The 19,961-nt window shown below is 46.4% G+C and overlaps 1 protein-coding gene across 6 annotated transcripts in view; it reads left to right on the top strand.

Moving 5' to 3' along the window:
- Positions 1-11,415, top strand: part of ELAPOR1 (endosome-lysosome associated apoptosis and autophagy regulator 1) — an 89,569-nt gene extending 78,154 nt beyond the window's left edge. For 4 of the 6 annotated variants that reach the window (XM_055353750.2, XM_055353753.2, XM_055353755.2 and 1 more), the window contains exons 15-23: positions 103-366; positions 1,912-2,085; positions 4,954-5,134; positions 5,471-5,567; positions 6,065-6,166; positions 7,347-7,473; positions 7,552-7,730; positions 8,228-8,393; positions 10,446-11,415. In XM_055353750.2, the coding sequence (XP_055209725.1) occupies positions 103-366; positions 1,912-2,085; positions 4,954-5,134; positions 5,471-5,567; positions 6,065-6,166; positions 7,347-7,473; positions 7,552-7,730; positions 8,228-8,393; positions 10,446-10,514 (1,359 nt within the window). In that variant the 3' untranslated portion in view covers positions 10,515-11,415. Of the gene's footprint in view, positions 1-102; positions 367-1,911; positions 2,086-4,953; positions 5,135-5,470; positions 5,568-6,064; positions 6,167-7,346; positions 7,474-7,551; positions 7,731-8,227; positions 8,394-10,414 lie in introns of all 6 variants that reach the window. The other 2 variants (XM_055353773.2, XM_055353769.2) reach the window with 1 other exon arrangement.
- Positions 11,416-19,961: the final 8,546 nt, after the last annotated feature.

The following is a 19,961-nucleotide window of genomic DNA, read 5'->3' as shown; positions in this document are numbered from 1 at the left end:
ATCACAGGATAGAAGATTAAGTACCTTGCTCTTTCTAGAGGCCTCAATTGTTGCTGCTGTCTCAGGCCTCTCCCCTCTCCCCTCTTGTTTCCTTGTCTCCAGAGCAGGAAGTACACCAATGACGTTGCCAAGATCTACTCCATCAATGTCACCAATGTTATGAATGGCGTGGCCTCCTACTGCCGTCCCTGTGCCCTAGAAGCCTCTGATGTGGGCTCCTCCTGCACCTCTTGTCCTGCTGGTTACTATATTGACCGAGATTCAGGAACCTGCCACTCCTGCCCCCCTAACACAATTCTGAAAGCCCACCAGCCTTATGGTGTCCAGGCCTGTGTGCCCTGTGGTCCAGAGACCAAGAACAACAAGGTACCTGCAGTCTGGCATGCATCCTAAACCTGACCCTCTGCTTGGATGACCTCAGAAGATGCTGGGTCCTGGGTAGGGTTCTTGAGAGGCTGATACCCGAGCGCTCCCCCTAGCATACTCCTAGGTTGGAGTCCTGGAGGACACCCATCCAGGCTGTGACTGTGGAGGGTTAGCAGGGCTTAATTTCCAGGGTCCAGGACTCAGTCACTGACAAGTCTCCTCTTTAGTTGGCAGGTAAGAGAGGTTGGTGACTGTCTGGTCCAGAGGGTTATTTGGCATCTGTGCAGAGACCTAAAGGGAAGGAACAGTGGGGTGAGGCCTGTGGCTTATATTCAGCAACGTTCAATCCAGCCTGTTATTATGGAAATCTGTCCCTTCTTTGGAAAGATAGAAACCCAACCATTGCTGGGACATATGATAACTGGCATTGCTGTCTTCTATCCCAGTGGCTTCTCAACTTTACAAGTATAAGGATTCCTTTCCTAAGTGGAAAAAAGCTGGGTGCAGTGGCTCACATCTGTAATCCCAACACTTTAGGGGGCTGAGGTGGGAAGATCACTTGAGCCCCAGGGTTCAAGGTTGTAATGAGCCGTGATTGTGCCACTGCACTCCAGCCTGGGTGACAGAGCAAGACCCTGTCTCTAATTAAAAAAATAAATAAAAATAAAGGCACATTAAAAAACTAATAAATAAATAAAGTGGATAAGCAGTGTTGTTGCCCCCATGTACTTTCTGCATCTGAGAAGTACTTATGACTAAAAGCTTTTAGATATTAATCGATGCTTTTAAATGAATTTGCATTTTACTGATCACAACTACATGCACATACATCTGTAAAGCACTATCAATATGTACTCTGCAAACGTTGCCTAGTTCATCTGTGCAATAAGTGCAGCGATTCTACAGACTCCTGGCAACTTCTTTCCAGTACCCTGGACTTTTGCCACAACCTTCCTTCCCTGGAGCTCCCTCTGCTGCTGTGGGAGGGAATGACAGTTGTGTGCGGCTGCCGCTGAATGGTGACCCTAAAACAGAGCAATGAATGGGTTTATGGGAAGAAAAGCCCCTTTCGGAGTTCAGTTTCCTACAGAGAACCTGAGAGACAGGAAGCAGAGTTCAGTGAGTTTTGCACTGTGAGGGGGTGAGGAGGGAGCAAGAAAAGTTTCTCTTCTCCCATCTCAGATACCCTTTTCTGGTTAGTGCCTCATTGTCTTCTGCTGGAAAGTAAAAAGGGTCCTCTCGTGTCTTGAGAGGCTTCTATAATCTAGGCACAGGGTTATAAGGCTATAGAATTTGTCCAAACTCCCTTCTGAACAATAACAGATTTAGGTTTGTCCATCATATATGTGCTAATAATTGAATGGCAAATGTACATAAATCCCACTAGTGCCTGTTTCACTTCTTTTACTAGCCACCCCAATCCTTTCTTCCTCCTCTTGACCCCATTTGGGCGGGACCAGACTGGGGAGAAAACTGCTACTCTTGGCTGCAGGCCCTCAAGGCCCTTCCTGACCAGCTGGCCCGACCCGTCCCTCTCCCCCTCAGATCCACTCTCTGTGCTACAACGATTGCACCTTCTCACGCAACACTCCGACCAGGACTTTCAACTACAATTTCTCCGCTTTGGCAAACACTGTCACTCTTGCTGGAGGGCCAAGCTTCACTTCCAAAGGGCTGAAATACTTCCATCACTTTACCCTCAGTCTCTGTGGAAACCAGGTAAGGTATACCAGTTGACAGGGTGAAAATTGAATGGGGGAGGTCCATGGATCAGAGGCCAGAGACAGACACAGGAGAAAACCAGAAATCCTTCAGGCAGCAGGGGGTTGAGGAGCTTCAAAGGTTTTTAAATATTATTCTCCCTGAGGACGTTTTTCCCTAAAATTAAATAATCAAGATTATAAACACTTAAGAAAATAAAGATATTTAAAATAATGTGTTCTTGCCGGGTGCCTGGTGCGGTGGCTCACGCCTGTAATCCCAGCACTTTGGGAGGCTGAGACGGGTGGATCACCTGAGGTGGGGAGTTCGAGACCAGCCTGACCAATATGGAGAAACCCCGTCTCTACTAAAAATACAAAAAAATTAGCCAGGCGTGGTGGCGCATGCCTGTAATCCCAGCTACTCGAGAGGCTGAGGCAGGAGAATCACTTGAACCTGAGAGGTGGAGGTTGCAGTGAGCTGAGATTGCGCCATTGCACTCTAGCCTGGGCAAAAAGGTGAAACTTCGTCTCAGAAAAATAATAAAAAATAAATAAAATAAAATAAAATAAAATAAAATATGGTGTTCTTTTACCTGACCTTTATTTCCTCAGAATGAGTCTATTTAAAAATATGCAGGAGGAAGGCTGGGCGCGGTGGCTCACGCCTGTAAACCCAGCACTTTGGGAGGCCTAGGTGGGTGGATCATGAGGTCAGGAGATCGAGACCATTCTGGCTAACACGGTGAAACCCTGTCTCTACTAAAAATACAAAAAAATTAGCCGGGCGCGGTGGCGGGCACCTGTAGTCCCAGCTACTCAGGAGGCTGAGGCAGGACAATGGCATAAACCTGGCAGGTGGAGCTTGCAGTGAGCGGAGATCACGCCACTACACTCCAGCCTGGGCGAGAGTGAGACTCCGTCTCAAAAAAACAAAAAACAAAACAAACAAAAAAAACCCAGAAATATGCAGGAGGAAAGGTTTTTTTCCCTTCCTTGAAAAAGCAGTCTTCAGCAATCACTGCATTTGTCGCTTGTTTTCTAGAGGCTGGATAAAATCAACTGTTCTAGTTCATCCACACGTCTCTTTGCTGACAGTATGAAAGAAAGTAACATGAAATGCTTTATAAGGAAAGATTGTCACCATCAGCCATTTCATGCTGCTGCAAATATTTCAGATCCAAAATTCAAAGGCAGAAATGCAAAGGTTAATCCCACCACTGCACTTGATTAAATTGCAACAAGCCACAATCAGCAGTTGGAAAGCTCATTTCAAATGTTACAAAAGAGGCTGGGCATGGTGGCTCACGCCTGTAATCCCAGCAATTTGGAGGCCAAGGCAGGCAGATCACCTGAGGTCTGGAGTTCGAGACCAGCCTGGCCAACATCGTGAAACCCTGTTTCTACTAAAAATACAAAAATTAGCTCGGCATGGTGGCACACATCTGTAATCCCAGCTACTCAGGGGGCTGAGGCAGGAGAATTACTTGAACCCAGGGGGCGGAGATTGCAGTGAGCCAAGATCATGCCACTGCACTCCAGCCTGGACAACACAGCAAGACTCCATCTAAAAAAAAAGTGACAATATAAAGAGCATCTTGAGCATCTAGTCTTTGACTCTGTTGGTGGTAAGGCCTTTACATCATAGAGCTCTGACCCATCTTCTGAAGCATGCAAAGAAGTCGATGGGTGTTTATATAGAGAACCTGTCAAGAAATAAACTAATCTATGAAAGATTAGAGATAGGTGTCTCTATCTTGTTTTCAGAAGTCTTCCAAGAAGTTAAAATGAAGCCTCAGAAGTAACAGGTCATGATCACTTAGGAAATAAGACTGATTAAAGCAGGCTTCATGTAGCAAAAGTGTCATTCAGTGAATTATGGAGAGCAATGAAGGTGGGGAATTTGGGGAAATGGTGTATTTTTTTATCTACTCCTTTCCTGTTTAGAAATGCTTATGGTGTACTGCCACACTATAGATACTTAGTTCAAAGACAAAAGAACTCTTTATTTTATTGTAATATAAAGGTTTCCTTCAGTTTTCAAGCTCATCTACTTCCTACAATCTAGAAAAAAAAAAGGCTGAGACACCAGATTTAGCACTTTTTTTTTTTTTGAGGTGGAGTCTCACTCTTTTGCCAGGCTAGAGTGCAGTGGCACGATCTCTGCTCACTGCAACCTCTGCCTCCCGGGCTGAAGCGATTCTCCTGCCTCAGCCTCCCGAGTAGCTGGGACTACAGGCATGCGCCACCACGTCCAGCTAATTTTTGTGTTTTTAGTAAAGACGGGGTTTCACCATGTTGGCCAGGATGGTCTCAATCTCTTGACCTCATGATCCACCTGCCTCGCCTTCCAAAGTGCTGGGATTACAGGTGTGAGTCACTGCACCTGGCCAGCACCATTTATAATAAAATTTATAACATTGAAAATGTTGACTGGGCACGGTGGCTCACCCCTGTAATCCCAACACTCTGGGAGATTGAGGCAGGAGGATTGCTTGAGCCCAGGAGTTCAAGACCAGCCTGGACAACACAGAGAGGCCCTATCTCTACGAAAAAAAAAAAAAAAAAATTAGCCTGTGGTTCCAGCTACTTAGGAGGCTGAGGCAGGAGGATCACTTGAGCCCAGGAAGTCAAGGCTTTAGTGAGCTATGATTGCACCATTGCACTCCAGCCTGGGCAATAGATCAAGACTCTGTCTCAAAAAGACAAAACAAAACAAAAAAAATCAAATCTGTCTCGTCATTAGACGTGGGATGAATCATTCCCCTACAACATACCATTGAAACGCTGAAAATTTAGATGTAAAAAAGCCTTCCCTATTCCCTTCTGGGAATTCCTCTGTGACCACTCACTTCTTCCTACTTCTTCCTCCCCACTCCCCAACCAGGGTAGGAAAATGTCTGTGTGCACCGACAATGTCACTGACCTCCGGATTCCTGAGGGTGAGTCAGGGTTCTCCAAATCTATCACAGCCTACGTCTGCCAGGCAGTCATCATCCCCCCAGAGGTGACAGGCTACAAGGCCGGGGTTTCCTCACAGCCTGTCAGCCTTGCTGATCGACTTATTGGTGAGTAACTCCGCTGCCTCAGCCTTGTTTGAGAGTGTGTGTGTGTGTGTGTGTGTCTGTGTGTGTGTGTGTATGTGTAAGAGAGTGTGAGGTTACCAGGCTGGGAGGTAAAAGGCCCCACATGAGGGGCCCAACCTCTTGACCTGTGTTTTCTATTCCACTCTGTGTGCAAAGTGCTCCCAGGGACTCTGACAAACCCTTGTTTCACCCTTTCATAAGCCACTCAGGGATGTGATGAGATGAAGTGAGGTTGGATGTTGACAGGTATTGGAAGAATTGAAGTGGTTTCCAGCTAATGCTACTAGTGAGAACTAATTAGGAGCTCTAATTTGGCAGGGGTGACAACAGATATGACTCTGGATGGAATCACCTCCCCAGCTGAACTTTTCCACCCGGAGTCCTTGGGAATACCGGACGTGATCTTCTTTTATAGGTGAAGATGAGAGGCTAGGCTAATGCAAGTGAAACCTAGGACTCCTCCATAATTTCTGCTGCATCCCTCCCTCTCTAGCCACCTACTGCTTATCAAGCCAGAACATGTCTGAGGTCTAGCAGATCTGCCCAGTCATGATAGCTCAGGGCTGGGAGTTCCTGATCCCAGCTTCCTGGATATTACTGGAGCAGATCTGCCCTAGAGGCAAGGAGAAATATTGGATGATCTGCAGTGGACTTCCCTTCCAGCCTAAGCAGGCTCCAGTGTATGCTAGCCATGACTTTCCTAAACCAGGGCATTTCCCCCTTGACTACATATTGTTGATCCCCACCCTTTCCACGTATAAACCAAGGCCTGTGCACTCCCTGTGTGCCAGGCTAAAGCCCAAGTCCTGACTTCCCCAGCAAGGGAATTGCTCCATGCGGATTTCACTTGGTGGCTGTCCAATAACACAGCTGAGTGACTCATTCCCTCATGGGGGCTGGCTTTCTCTGCAGGTCCAATGATGTGACCCAGTCCTGCAGTTCTGGGAGATCAACCACCATCCGCGTCAGGTGCAGTCCACAGAAAACTGTCCCTGGAAGTTTGCTGCTGCCAGGGTAAGCCCTGCAAAGGGATGTAACAAAAGCCAAAATCTCCCTTGAAGTCATTCCATCCTGAGATCCAGAGATTACTGAAAAAGAGCAAAAAAGAAAAGAGTTTGAGATCCATTAATGGGTGCTTAGGGGCACAGTCATGGCCCCAGACCCTCAATCTTCATATGGCAAGAATGGGGTAGAAGGAAGAGTGAAAGCTATTCTCATATTCCTGGTCCATTACGGCAGCAGCTGCGTAGCATAGTAACCAACAGCTCAGCTGAGAGCCAGGTTGAATCATCTCCTCCACTAACTAGCTATGTTATCATGGATACATTTCTTACCTTCTTTAGGCCTCTTTTTTCCTTATCTGTAAAAATGGGCATAATGCTAAATTCCCTCAGCGGGTTGTTTTGAGGATTAAATGAGACAAAGAGACTTTAGGACGTTTCATGATCTCTGGCTATTATGAGGATTAGTAAAGGTTTAGGGATCCTAGGAATCTCTCTGCAACGAAAATACCCAGTTCTGAGGTTAATAGCTGAGTGAACTAAATCAAAAATTTCTAAATGAATATGACCACAGGACACCCCCTCCCCTCCCCGCATAACAGCAACTAACATCTTGACGGGCACTAGCGTCTTGAGGAAGACATTTTGGATATGCTGCGCCTAAACTGACTGGGGAGATGGGGAGCAAAGCAGGGCGTCTTGACCCAGTAGTGGGGTCTGAGTGTCAAATCCCTGTTCTTGCCATTGTAAACATCACAGTAAAGTACATAACAGGTATCCATACCGGAAGTTCATTCCTGAACCCCACCTCAACTCCAATCCCACCCCCAGGAAGCTGCATCAAAGTGGCTATTGCAAAATGTCACAAGTCTGTGGGGGAGGACAGGAACCTCAAAGGGGTTGATGAGACAGCCATGCTGGAGCTCAGACACCTTACAATAGCTCTCATAAGATGTCAGCAAAAACATAAACGGGCAGAGGGTGGGGAGCCCACTGGAGGCCAGGAAGGCCTCTTATCAGTGAAATCAGAGATCAAAACCTGTGTTAAGGACTAGTTGGAAGGATCCTGGTAGGGCTAATGGTTTGGGCAGGGAGAGGGTAAATCAGGCAAGCTATGAGACAACAGGCTTCCAACCAGATCTTCCCCACCCCTCCAGCGAGTGAGAGCTCAGGTCTCTTTTCTGCTTTGCTAGAACGTGCTCGGATGGGACCTGTGATGGCTGCAACTTCCACTTCCTGTGGGAGAGCGCGGCTGCTTGCCCGCTCTGCTCAGTGGCTGACTACCATGCTATCGTCAGCAGCTGTGTGGCTGGGATCCAGGTGGGTTTCCCTCTGATCGGGCACTTCCATGAGAGAAGGGAATGGGAGATCTGAGTTTCTTGTTTTTCTCCCCAACAGAAGACTACTTACGTGTGGCGAGAACCCAAGCTATGCTCTGGTGGCATTTCTCTGCCTGAGCAGAGAGTCACCATCTGCAAAACCATAGATTTCTGGCTGAAAGTGGGCATCTCTGCAGGGACCTGTACTGCCATCCTACTCACTGTCTTGACCTGCTACTTTTGGAAAAAGAATCAAAAGTACATGTTGCGGTATTGGAGTGTGGGGATGGACAGGGTTGGATTATTGATCAGGGAGAATATCTGAAAGTATAAATTAATGGGGTTTTTCTCTGGAGTTGGCTACAGACTCTGTGACTTATCCAGTGCATGGTTTGGTTATCCTGACTCCTGAACAGGGATGGTACCACGTGGCAGTCTATAAATGGATGTTAAATTCTCAAAATCAAAGTGTATCCTTAATTTGCTATTATTAACAGTACAGAGAATGACATTATGATTTCGATATTTCCATTAAATTTTGAGATCATAGAGACAGACAGCCTTAAGGAACAAAGATCACTGAACTGGGAACTAAGATTCCTTCTGTTACCCCAGCCCTGACACCATTTTACCATGCTTCAGTCTCCTTACCCATGGCATGGGAATAGGACCTGTTCATAGCCTAACCTCTCTACCTCTTTCCCCCTTATTCCCACATTTTGGGATCTTGTCTTTCCCATCCTCCTGTTTTATAGACTAGAGTACAAGTACTCCAAGCTGGTGATGAATGCTACTCTCAAGGACTGTGACCTGCCAGCAGCTGACAGCTGCGCCATCATGGAAGGCGAGGATGTAGAGGACGACCTCATCTTTACCAGCAAGAAGTCACTCTTTGGGAAGATCAAATCATTTACCTCCAAGGTAGTGGGCCTGGCCAGTGCACTGAGGTCAGCCTGGAGGGCTGGAGGAGACACTGCTCCTCAGACACTGAATGGTCCTGTACCATTCAGGGATGGGCACCCTGCTCCCCACGCCCGATACAATTCCATTTCCCCACTCTGAAAATCCTGCCTTCTCCTTCTGTGTTTCTACACCAATACTCTTTCCCCTGGGGCCCAAGGCTGCTCTTGATCAGGCTCCTTCTCTCTCAACATGCACTCCAGTTAGTGAACTGTTTGGGCCTTTTCACTTCCAGAAGGAGTACTGAACCATCCATGTTGTAAGAATCATCCCCTACTCCTTTTTTTATTTCCACTGAAAAGGGAAAAGGTGATCTCTGGGATCAACTTCTGATAGAAGTCAGGCTCTCCTTTGACCAGTGGGGGGTGCTGTCTTCCAGGTGTCTGGGTCCAGTCCTTTGGGAGCTGAATCATAGTTCAGTCTCAGCTGTTCCCCACTGAGCAATTCTGAGCTGGGAGGGCTGGCTTTGTGTGGGTGGGTGAGTATGAAGCTTATAAATGCAATACAGACAATACTGTCACTGGGTGTGGGGCCAGCAGACAGCATCCAAGCAGGTCCTCCAGGGCTATAGTCCTCTGCAGCACAACTCTGCCAGTGCCCATACCTGACTACTGCTCTGAACCAGTTCATCCCAATAGGAGTGGGTGGGGAGGGCGGAAAGAGGGAGGAGGGTATTGGGAGGTGGTGAAGAAAGGACCGTGCTTGGGTGTTTAGATTGTTAAGTCTTGTTTCCTTTGTGCTGACCTGCTAGGGAGACTCCCTTGGCCTCCTTAGACTGCGATTTCTTTTTTTTTAAACAAATGGGAGAACAGTTCACCCTGGGACTCTTGAGTCTATCTGGGACTGCTAGAATTCAGCAAAGGTGCAAAGCAGGGGATTTTTAAGATTTTTGGCTCACGCCTGTAATCCCAGCACTTTGGGAGGCCCAGGCTGGAGGATCTCTTGAGGCTGGGAGTTCAAGATCAGCCTAGACAACATAGGAAGACCCCATCTCTACAAAATAAAAAACAATTAGCTGGGTGTTGTGGAGCATGCCTGTAGTCTCAGCTACTTGGGAGGCTGAGGTGGGAGGATCACTTGAGCCCAGGAGTTGGAGGCTGCACTGAACTATGATTGTGCCATTGCGCTCCAGCCTGGGCAACAGAACGAGACCCTGTCTCTAAAAAACATGTATTTATTTATTTATTTATTTATTTATTGAGATGGAGTGTTGGTCTGTCTCCCAGGCTGGAGTGCAGTGGCGTGATCTCAGCTCACTGCAACCTCCACCTCCCAGGTTCAAGTGATTCTCCTGCCTTAGCCTCCCTAGACGCTGGGATTACAGGTGCTTGCCATCATACCTGGCTAATTTTTTTTTTTTGTATTTTTAGTAGAGACAGGGTTTCACCATGTTGGCCAGGCTGGTCTTGAACTCCTGACCTCAGGTGATCTGCCTGCTTTGGCCTCCCAAAGTGCTGGGATCACAGGCGTGAGCCACTGTGCCCGGCCAAAAACATTTTTTTAAAAGAAAAAAAAATTTTTTTTTTTTTTGAGACAGTTTCGCTCTTGTTGCCCAGGCTGGAGTGCAGTGGCATGATCTTGGCTTACTGCAACCTCTGCTCCCGGGTTCAAGCGATTCTCCTTCCTCAGCCTCCCAAGTAGTTGCAATTATAGGCGCCTGCCACCATGCCTGGCTAATTTTTGTATTTTCGGTAGAGACAGGGTCTCACCATGTTGGTCAGGCTGGTCTTGAACTCCTAACCTCAGGTGATCCACCTGCCTTGGCCTCCCAAGTGCTGGAATTACAGGCACAAGCCACCACACCCCGCCTAAAAGAAAAAGATTTTTATTGTTCTCCAACTGACCCTGAAGGGAGCAAGCAGAATAGAGGGTATCTCATTTCTGTGTTTCCACAAAGCCACTGAAACAGGAATTTCATAAGGGTTCCTTCTGTCACCTATTTTCCATTTCTCTCCTTTGTCCCCAAACTTGCCCCTGTGCAGCAGCCAGCTCCTGTCACCATCTCTCTTTCAGAGGACTCCTGATGGATTTGACTCAGTGCCGCTGAAGACATCCTCAGGAGGCCCAGACATGGACCTGTGAGAGGCACTGCCTGCCTCACCTGCCTCCTCACCTTGCATAGCACCTTTGCAAGCCTGCGGCGATTTGGGTGCCAGCATCCTGCAACACCCACTGCTGGAAATCTCTTCATTGTGGCCTTATCAGATGTTTGAATTTCAGATCTTTTTTTATAGAGTACCCAAACCCTCCTTTCTGCTTGCCTCAAACCTGCCAAATATACCCACACTTTGTTTGTAAATTATGCCCTTGCTTGTATCTTGTTTCCCAAAATGGCCCATCCGCCAGAGCCATAGCTTCGTCTGCTCATAATTCTTATAGCTTTGGAATGAAAATATTTCTATCTTCCTAGGTATAGAAACTATTTCCTCTGTCCTCTAACTTAAGGGCAGAAACAGCTGGGAGTTTTCCTCGCATGCCCTCAGCTCATGATCTCTTCAGGAGAGAGGCTGGGTGAGGAGGGTGTCGGGGTTCCCTGGTGGATAATCTTCATAGCAGCCTGGATCCATTTCCCCTGGATAACCAGCTCAAAGGGAGTGAAAATGGTAGTCTGAGGGCAAGGGGAGCAAGGCCTGGGTAAGAAAAGCCTTGAAAAGCATAAAAAGAGGCCGGGCGCAGTGGCTCACGCCTGTAATCCCAGCACTTTGGGAGGCCGAGGCGGGCAGATCATGAGGTCGGGAGATTGAGACCATCCTGGCTAACACGGTGAAACCCCGTCTCTACTAAAAATACAAAAAATTAGCCGGGCGTGGTGGCGGGTGCCTGTAGTCCCAGCTACTTGGGAGGCTGAGGCGGGAGAATGGCGTGAACCTGGAAGGCGGACCTTGCAGTGAGCCGAGATCATGCCACTGCACTCCATCCAGCCTGGGTGACAGAGTGAGACTCTGCCTCAAAAAAAAAAAAAAAAAAAAAAGAAAAGCACAAAGAGAGGCAACAAGGAATGTTTTTGTTTTTGAGACAGGCTCTCACTCTGTCACCTAGGCTGGAGTGCAGTGGCATAATCACTGTTCAGTGCAGCCTCAAGCTCTTGGGCTCAAGCTATCCTCCCATCTCAACCTCTCAAGTAGCTAGGACTACAAGTGTGCACCACCAGGCTCACTAATTTTTATATTTTTTGTAGACACAGGGTTTCACCATGTTGCCCAGGCTGGTCTCCAACTCCTGGGCTCAAGTGATCTGTCCGCCTCAGCCTCCCAAACTGCTGGGATTACAGGCATAAGCCACTGCACTCAGCCTTTTATTTGTTTTTTAAACCACGTAGCTCATTGCCTTCTCTTAAGTAAATGATAGATATTCTCACTGAAGCCAAAGGAATAAGTTCATCAAGAAAATGCCCAAAGCCCTGGTGGATACATCCTCCCTATTTTTTTTTTAAACCTCCCACTATCACTCTATGACACTGAAAAGAACCAGGTAAGCCCCAAACCCAGATGTTGCAGCCTTATCCTCTATTGGGTTTACCCACAGACATGGCAAACCCTGTCAGTGAGGAAAATTCCCCATCCTTGAGTGCCCCCGTCCTAGAAGTTTGGGCCATATTATGGAACAGGGGTCTCTTATTTGAAAAGAGCACAAGGAGGCCAAGATTTTAATGGGGCACTTTAGGGGATACAGCCCACAATGGCATGGGCCTGAGGTGGCCGTGATGTCTGCTTCTAAGCTTAACGCATCTGCTCAGGCACAGAATAAACGTCTAGGCTGGCCAAAAAAGGAACTGAATCTCAGGCCCATACGCCAGCACCAGAATCAAACCAGTCTTCAAGGAAGGAAGGCTAGGAGAGTTTAACAAGATTTTCACTGGGCCCAGCATGGTGGCTCACACCTGTAATCCCAAGGCAGAATGGTCGCTTGAGCTCAGGAGTTCAAGACCAGCCTGGGCAACACAGTGAGACCCTGTCTCTAAAAAATTTAAAAATAAACAAGGTGTTCACCAAGCTGGGATACTTCTCACTTTTAAGCCCCTATCTTTCTCTTTTTTTCATTCTCAATTGCTTTGTGTGATAAAAAACTAAAGAGACTTCTGGTCCAATTTCTGACAACATCCCTTGTGAAAGGTGAGTAGAGTGGGTGTCTTCTATGCCCATTTCCCCCAATTTTACACAAACTATTATCAATGAACTTTTAAGTACCTAGAATGGGTAAAACCAGAGCAAGACTTTAAATTACCTTCTTCTTTCTTCTACTGGCAGTTCTGCCTCTATCACTATCAGGCTAGGGTGACCTTCCCTTGGTCAAGCCCCAATTGCCCATGATTTGTGCCTGTGCCCTTTCTCCAGTGACCATTTGGTGACCAGATGGTAGATATAGAAAGGGGATGGCATTTGCAAGTGACTAGTCTGCCACAAAATGCTCATCTGATTAGCCACTGCTGCCCTGGCGATGGCTTTGTAAGAGTCAATGAGAACTAGAGCCATGCTGTGGTCCCTGGCCATCAACAGTGTTGGTGACAGCTGGGAGTCCCTTTGGTTTAATAAATCCAGTTTTTCTTTGGGTATCCAAATTCTCCCCTCCTTTTGTAGGAGTCAGGCTCTCAGAACCTGTGTCCAATGTTGGAACTTCCCCCAGTGTGGATGCAGATACGCAGCTCCTGAGCTCCAGCCTAAAGTCTTCTGTAGCCTCAGCAATACTTGGGCACCTGCTGTCTCACTGAATAGCTTTCTTTTGTGACAAAGGCCACAGACAGCCCTTAGACTATTCCGGAAACAGTAGGAAAAGTTACATATGTCTTTGACTTCTTTATTCTGACTCCACTGATTTTAGCCATAATACTTTAAGGAGCTACTTTTTACTACCCCTTACCGTGCTGACTTCTGCAGGTCTGCCCTGTGACCTGTCAGGAACTCCTGAGTTACGCTACTGGGGTCACTTGTTGCTCCCGTAGCAAGTTAGGCATGTCATATATTTTTAACAGCTTTATTGAGATATAATTCACATATTATACAATTCACCTTTAAAACATACGATTCAATGGTTTTTAGCAAACTCACAGAGTTGTCTGCCCACTTGAGAGCAAACACATGTTCAATTTTCTTTTCCTTTTTTTTTTTTTTTTTTTTTTTTTTTTGAGACAGAGTCAGCTTTGTCGCCCAGGCTGGAGTGCAGTGCCATGATCTTGGCTCACTGCAGCCTCCCCGTCCTGGGTTCAAGTGATCCTTCTGCTTCAGCCTCCCCAGTAGCTGGGATTACAAGCATAAGCCACCACGCCTAGCTAATTTTTGTGTTTTTAGTAGAGATGGGGTTTCACCATGTTGGCCAGGCTGGTCTCAAACTCCTGGACTCAAGTGATCCACCCACCTCGGCCTCCCAAAGTGCTGGGATTACAGGTGTAAGCCACCGTGCCTGGCCTACATGTTCAATTTTCTATGAACAAAGGCTTTAGTCCTTGACCCAGGGCTAAAGTGGTCTGTCCAAGCTGTTGTTGGTAGAGGGAGTATGATAAAATGTTTAAATCTCATTTGGTTACCTTGAGTCCTGGAACACGCAGTAACTGTCATCCTATAGTCATCTGTATTTGGCTGGGAATACAAATGAAGATTGTGGTGTATTCAAGCAGTAGGGTTTTTGCTTTTGTTTTTGTTTTAGTACCAACAAAACTTTTTTTTTGTCTGACTACATTAAAGATAAGACTGACTATATTTATACAACAGAAACTTTGTAATAGATTTTTTCAGCTTTGTGAAATCGAATTTTTTTCATCAGGACTGGTTGGATTTCCTTTTTACCCTGTAATCCAAGCGTTAATAGTTTGTTAGAAGATGGGTTATTGCATGTCACTTTTTTTTTTTTTTTTTGTAAAATAAAAACATACCTTACAAGTTGTTTTTCTTAAACATGGGTTGGGTGGCTGGAGGGGTGAGTGGGAAATGTAAGTGTCCTGGAAGCTTAAACTGAAAAGGAGAAGGATTCCACGTTCACAGAGAGGCAGAGAAAAGAGCACAGACTTTGGAACAAGATGGACATAGGCTAGAAGCCTCCCACTACTTGTTGAGGAATCAGTCAATAACCAAAGCCTCAGTTTCCACAATAATAAAATGCATCTAATGATACCCAACACCCCAAGATTGAATGAGCTCAAAAGAAATAACTCATAAACCACTTCGCATGCTACTTCCCTTCCCTTCTGCTCAGGTTTCTTTCGGGAAACGTGAGGCCCGCCACATAACAATAAATCCACAAATAGAAGCAAAATTAGCTTCTTTGGGTATGAGGTAGATTATTACAGACTAGATGTGGAGAAAATCCTAGATGATATCAAGGGCCTACCATTTCCTGAGGTTGCTAGATTTTTGCTTTCTTTCTTTCTTTCTTTTTTTTTTTTTTTTGAGGCTCACTATGTTGCCTAGGTTGGAGTGCAGTGGCACAATCTCAGCTCACTGCAGCTTCAACCTCCTGGGCTTGAGTGATCCTCCCACCTCAGCCTCCTGAGTAGCTACAGGCATGCGCCACCACACCTGGCTAATTTTTGTATTTTTTGGAGAGACAGGGTTTCACCATGTTGCTGGTCTCAAACTCCTGGGTTCTAGAGATCTGCCCACCTTGGCCTTCAAAGTGCTGGGATTGCAGGCATGAGCCAGCGTGCCTGGCAGGATTTTTCTGCTTCAGGACTTTATTCTAGTTGAGAGCACTTGATCCCCAAAAATAATTCTCTCAGCTATTAATAGATGAGTTGGGAATGTCACACTTTTCAGACTGAATGGCACTAAGTGCCAGATGTTCTTCGTCAGGGTCCTTAGGTAATTTCTAGTCTTCGAACAGGCCTCTCCGCGCCAGTGCTTCCCACACCAGTATCACCCCCCTACTCTGTAGCCAGAGCTCTTTTTCTTTTTTTCATGAAAAGTTTTCTGGCAAAAGGCAGAAAACCTGCTAACCAAATTCTAAAAGAGGGTGTGGCGGCTCATGCCTGTAATCCCAGCACTTTGGGAGGGCCAGGCTGGAGGATCGCCTGAGGCCAGGAGGTTGAGGTTGCAGTGAGCTATGATGGTGAATTGCACCACTGCCCTCCAGCCTGGGTGACAGAGGCAGGCCCTGTCTGTAAAAAAAAAAAAAAAAAAAAAAAAAAAAAAAAAATTCTACAAGAGCTGGAACACTCAGAGCCGTTTTTCTAACACATCTGATGGCACTCAAATGTGCCATCTCTGATGGCTCCTTATTGCTGTCAGGCAGGAGCAATTGGCAGCAGCTCACCTACACTCCAAGGCTGGTTGTTTATGACCCACATCTACTTTGACTGGGTGGTACCTGGGTTGTACTGGTGGTTAAATATTTTGAACATCACCCCTGCTTATAACATAAAGTCCAAACTCTAAGAAGGAAAGTAGAAAAGAAAACGCATTCATTTGGCATCTGTGTCAAGCCTGGATTTAATGCTTTCACAGCATTGCCTTTTTTCATTTTCAGAACAGCCCTGGAGGCAGCTACTATCCCCATTACAATAGAGGAAGAAACTGTGTCTCCAATAGATTCAGTTACGTGGCCTACAGGGTCCCTAATGGCCCACCGGCCCACCCTCCCAACATTGTTTCTACTCTAACCACACTGAGCTTTTGATGGTCTCTGAGTCATAAGTACCTTCATGCCTCCAGCATTGGAATATGCTCTCCTCTCTGCCCCTCTGCTTCCTTTTCACCTCACAGATCCCACTCAGCCTTCCACGTCACCCCACTGTGGGAAATAACAGGGCAAAAACAGTCCCATGGGAGTACCGCTATGCATCTTTATGAATACAACCATGTACTGTGCAATGCAACAAACAAGCAACAGACAAAATCAAGCTTGAAACTGCGGGGCAGTGAGAAGGGCGTGTAATGATATGGAAATGATTTTAAGAATTTCCCAATCACTGACAAAGAAGTAAAATACATTATCAGGTGACCAGGCAAGAATATACTTACTACTTGGTCTAAATCTTAAGGAAGACAATTAATTAACTGGGAAGCATAGAGCAACAATGAGTATTAAGAGATAGAGAAACTGATTTAGGGTTTTTAAGAGCTATTCAAGGAGAATTTGAAATATAAACTAATTTTGTCTCAGTGCCAAAGTTAACAATCCCACATAAAATGCAATTCCCTATAAAGTAGTTCAGCCTTAACAGTACTTTCACTTTCCACAGTTTCGGTTACCTAAAGTCAACTTAAGTCAAAAAATATTAAATGAAAATTCCAAAAATAAACAATTTATAAGTTTTAAATTGTATGCCATTATGAGTAGCATAATGATATCTTGTGCCATCTCACTCCTTCCCACCTGGGACATGAATCATCCCTTTGTCTGGAGTATCCATACTGTCTGCACTATCCACCCATTACTCACTTAGCAGCCATCTGAGTTACCAGATTGAAAAAGCACAGTATATGTAGGGATCCATACTCTCCGTGGTTTCAGGCATCCACTGGAGACTACCGTATGATACAGTGTGGTGGGAGAATTGATTTCGCACCCCAATTCTACCAGATGGAGAGGCTGGATCAAAGACCCTCCAGGTCCTGGCAGCTTTCCCCGACCCACGCTATTTTTAAATGATTCCTGCTTAGTTGCTGAAGCAACGTGGACCTCCTTTGTTACTGTGTCTCTCTGATAGAAGGGAGTGGGTAAGCCAGAACTGGAGGCAGGGTGGTCAGTTCCTCCTGAAACAGTATCATCAATACTACTGTACTGTGGGAAACCGGAAGGGTGTCTAACCAATTTGCAGGGAGGGGCAAAGAGGATGTCAGAGAAGGCTTCCAGGAGAAAGGAGGAATTAGCCAGGTAAGAGGAACAGAGAAGAGAAAGGGAGTTCCAGGTAGAAGAAACTTGTGCAACCAAAGGCTCAGAGGGAAGGAAGGGAGCCACAAGAAGGTTGGAATGGGGAATACGAGGGGGAAATGTTAAGAGATAAAGAGGGCCAGGTGAGGTGGCTCATGCCTGTAAACCCTGCACTTTAAGAAGCCAAAGTGGGTGGATTGCTTGACCCCAAGAGTTCGAGACCAGCTTGGGCAACATGGCAGAGCCCTGTATCTACCAAAACAAAAACAAATACAAACATTGCCTGGGGCGTGGTGGCACACATCTGTAGTCTCAGCTACTCGGGAGGCTGAGGTGGGAGGATCCCCTGAAGCTGGAAATGTCGAGGCTGCAGTGAGCCATGGTTGTACCACTGTTTTCCAGCCTGGGCAACAGAGTGAGACTCAGTCTCACATACACACACACACACACACACACACACACACTCACACGAGATAAAGAGGGAACATGTTAGAGAAGCTGGTAGGGACAGATCATATATAGCGTTGCCAGCCATGTTTGGATTCCCCTGAGGGTAACAGGTATCCACAGAAGACTTCTAGCAAGGGAGTGACAGGACCGGACTTGTTCGGTGAACATTGAGAAACCCTACTCCAAATCCAAGACAGAGGAACACAAAGGGCTGCCACAGTGAGGCCTCAGAGAACCCTTCCGAGTTAGCCAGCTCCAAACTGGGAAAACTGAGGTAGGCAGCTTTTGTTGGGTGCCTCACACCCTCTTTTTTTGCTCCGTCTCTGCAGTTGCTCTTTTCCCCTAGGCTGCCCACTAGCTGCCCAGGATCCCCAAGGCAGTATCTTCACCCAGGACTCTGCTCGCTGACCTGCAACAAGCTCCCATCCTCTCAGCCTACTTCCTCGCAACCCACTCACTCAGGGAGGATGTAACAAGCACTTACCATGGGTAAGGCAGGGTGCTAGGTCCCGTGGGGAGAAAAATGCAAATACGCAATGGTCTCTGCCCTATAAGATCAGGCCCCATAGCATAGTCAGGGTCCTCACTGACCTGTTTTCTGCTAAGGAGTGCTACTAAAAGGGCAAAGCCCAAACATTAGGCTATCTTAGGTATTTACCTGTGTCCTGGTTTTGATTCCATCACTTACCTTCTCTGGGGCTGTTTCCTTATATAGAAAATAAAAGGGTTAGCCTGGCTGGCTGTTTTCCAGTCAGGGCTTCTTGAGCACTTCAGTCCTCAGAGGCAGTGCCCAAGAGCATTCTTGGTAGTAAGGGTTAACAGAAATCACATATCCAAAGGTGGCAGGGCTTCACACCATGACTCCATAACGAAAGTTTTTATGTTGATTTGTTTTTGCGTTAGCTTCTGGCAGGAGTTACTTGGTGCAGTAACACTGCCTATTTCCTGCTGATCAGAATTTCTAGGTGGCAGCCATATAGATCTGATTAATAAAAAAGGCAAATTATTATTTTTAAAAAATCATGTTCATTAGACAAAAATATTTCAAAACATGAGGGACAAGGTGATGAAAAAATCAGGAATTATTAAGTTAACAGATAGCTGAAGCTCCCCTCCAACTCTAAAAATCCCACGATTCTAAGCTGATGAAGTATGCTATTATGTTAATTTATTATACTCATCAGGTAACATCAACTTTTTTTTTTTTTTTTTTTTTGATACAGAGTCTCACTCTGTTACCCAGGCTGGAGTGCAGTGGCGTGATTTAAGCTCACTGCAACCTTCGCCTCCTGGGTTCAAGCAATTTTTGTACCTTAGCCTCCCAGGTAGCTGGGATTACAGGCATGTGCCACCACACTCAACTAATTTTTGTATTTTTAGTAGAGACGGGATTTTGTCATGTTGGCCAGGCTGGTCTCGAACTCCTGACCTCAGGTGATCCACCCACCTTGGCCTCCCAAAGTGTTAGGATTACAGGCATTAGCCACTGCGCCCGCCCACATGAACATTTTAAAGGGAGATGTTTGTAATCTAATGATAAGATCAATTGTAAAAATGCATGAATAAATTCGGAAAGATCAGAATTTCAAGATCACTTGTTGAATGACATTGATGACCTTCTTAAAGGGTTGACCCAGTGGCCCTCCTCCCCTAGGCCTGGGACCACTTCAGCCTCAGAAACACCTGCCACTGTTTTAGAAACTTAATTGGCAATACACTTTGGCGGTGCCTTAAATGACATGGAAGCAGGGAGCGCCCCCATCACAGACCTTGCCCTCAGAAGGTTTTAGGGAACCCAACACTTTGAGGAGAGTCTTCTTAGATGTTTTCCTCCAAGACTGCAGCTCCTCACCCTTCCTTTCCACTGGTTTTAAATCTAATACTGTAGGCAGGTTGAACCAAGGGGAGCACACCCAGACAAGCCCCTTTCCTCTGCCTCCCTCAGGGTCTCTACTTAGCTCTATCATTGTTGTTAGACCTGACCTACACTTCAGGGTTGGCTTGGCAGAGGCTTTTTGGGGAGCAGGGATAGTGTAAGAGGCAAAAAAAACAAAAACAAAAACCCACACTCAACACACAACATTTCTGTGACCAGATGCAGGGGTGAGGGGCCCTGGGGGGTAAGTTCCTCAGACACCAAGCAATTCTCCAGTGGGCATTGGTTAAGCATTCTATAATTCAATTCAATTCTGATTCTGACACTAGCTACCTGGAGGTAGTGTCAGATTCCATGGGGTAACGGCTTGATCCCACTAGACTGCTCCTCTTCAGATGCCA

Source organism: Gorilla gorilla, chromosome 1 (genome assembly GCF_029281585.2).
Source record: "Gorilla gorilla gorilla isolate KB3781 chromosome 1, NHGRI_mGorGor1-v2.1_pri, whole genome shotgun sequence".
NCBI classification, from domain to species: Eukaryota; Metazoa; Chordata; class Mammalia; order Primates; family Hominidae; genus Gorilla; species Gorilla gorilla.
The sequence above is the reverse complement of the archived record's forward strand: the minus strand, read 5'-3'. Positions and strand labels throughout refer to the sequence as shown.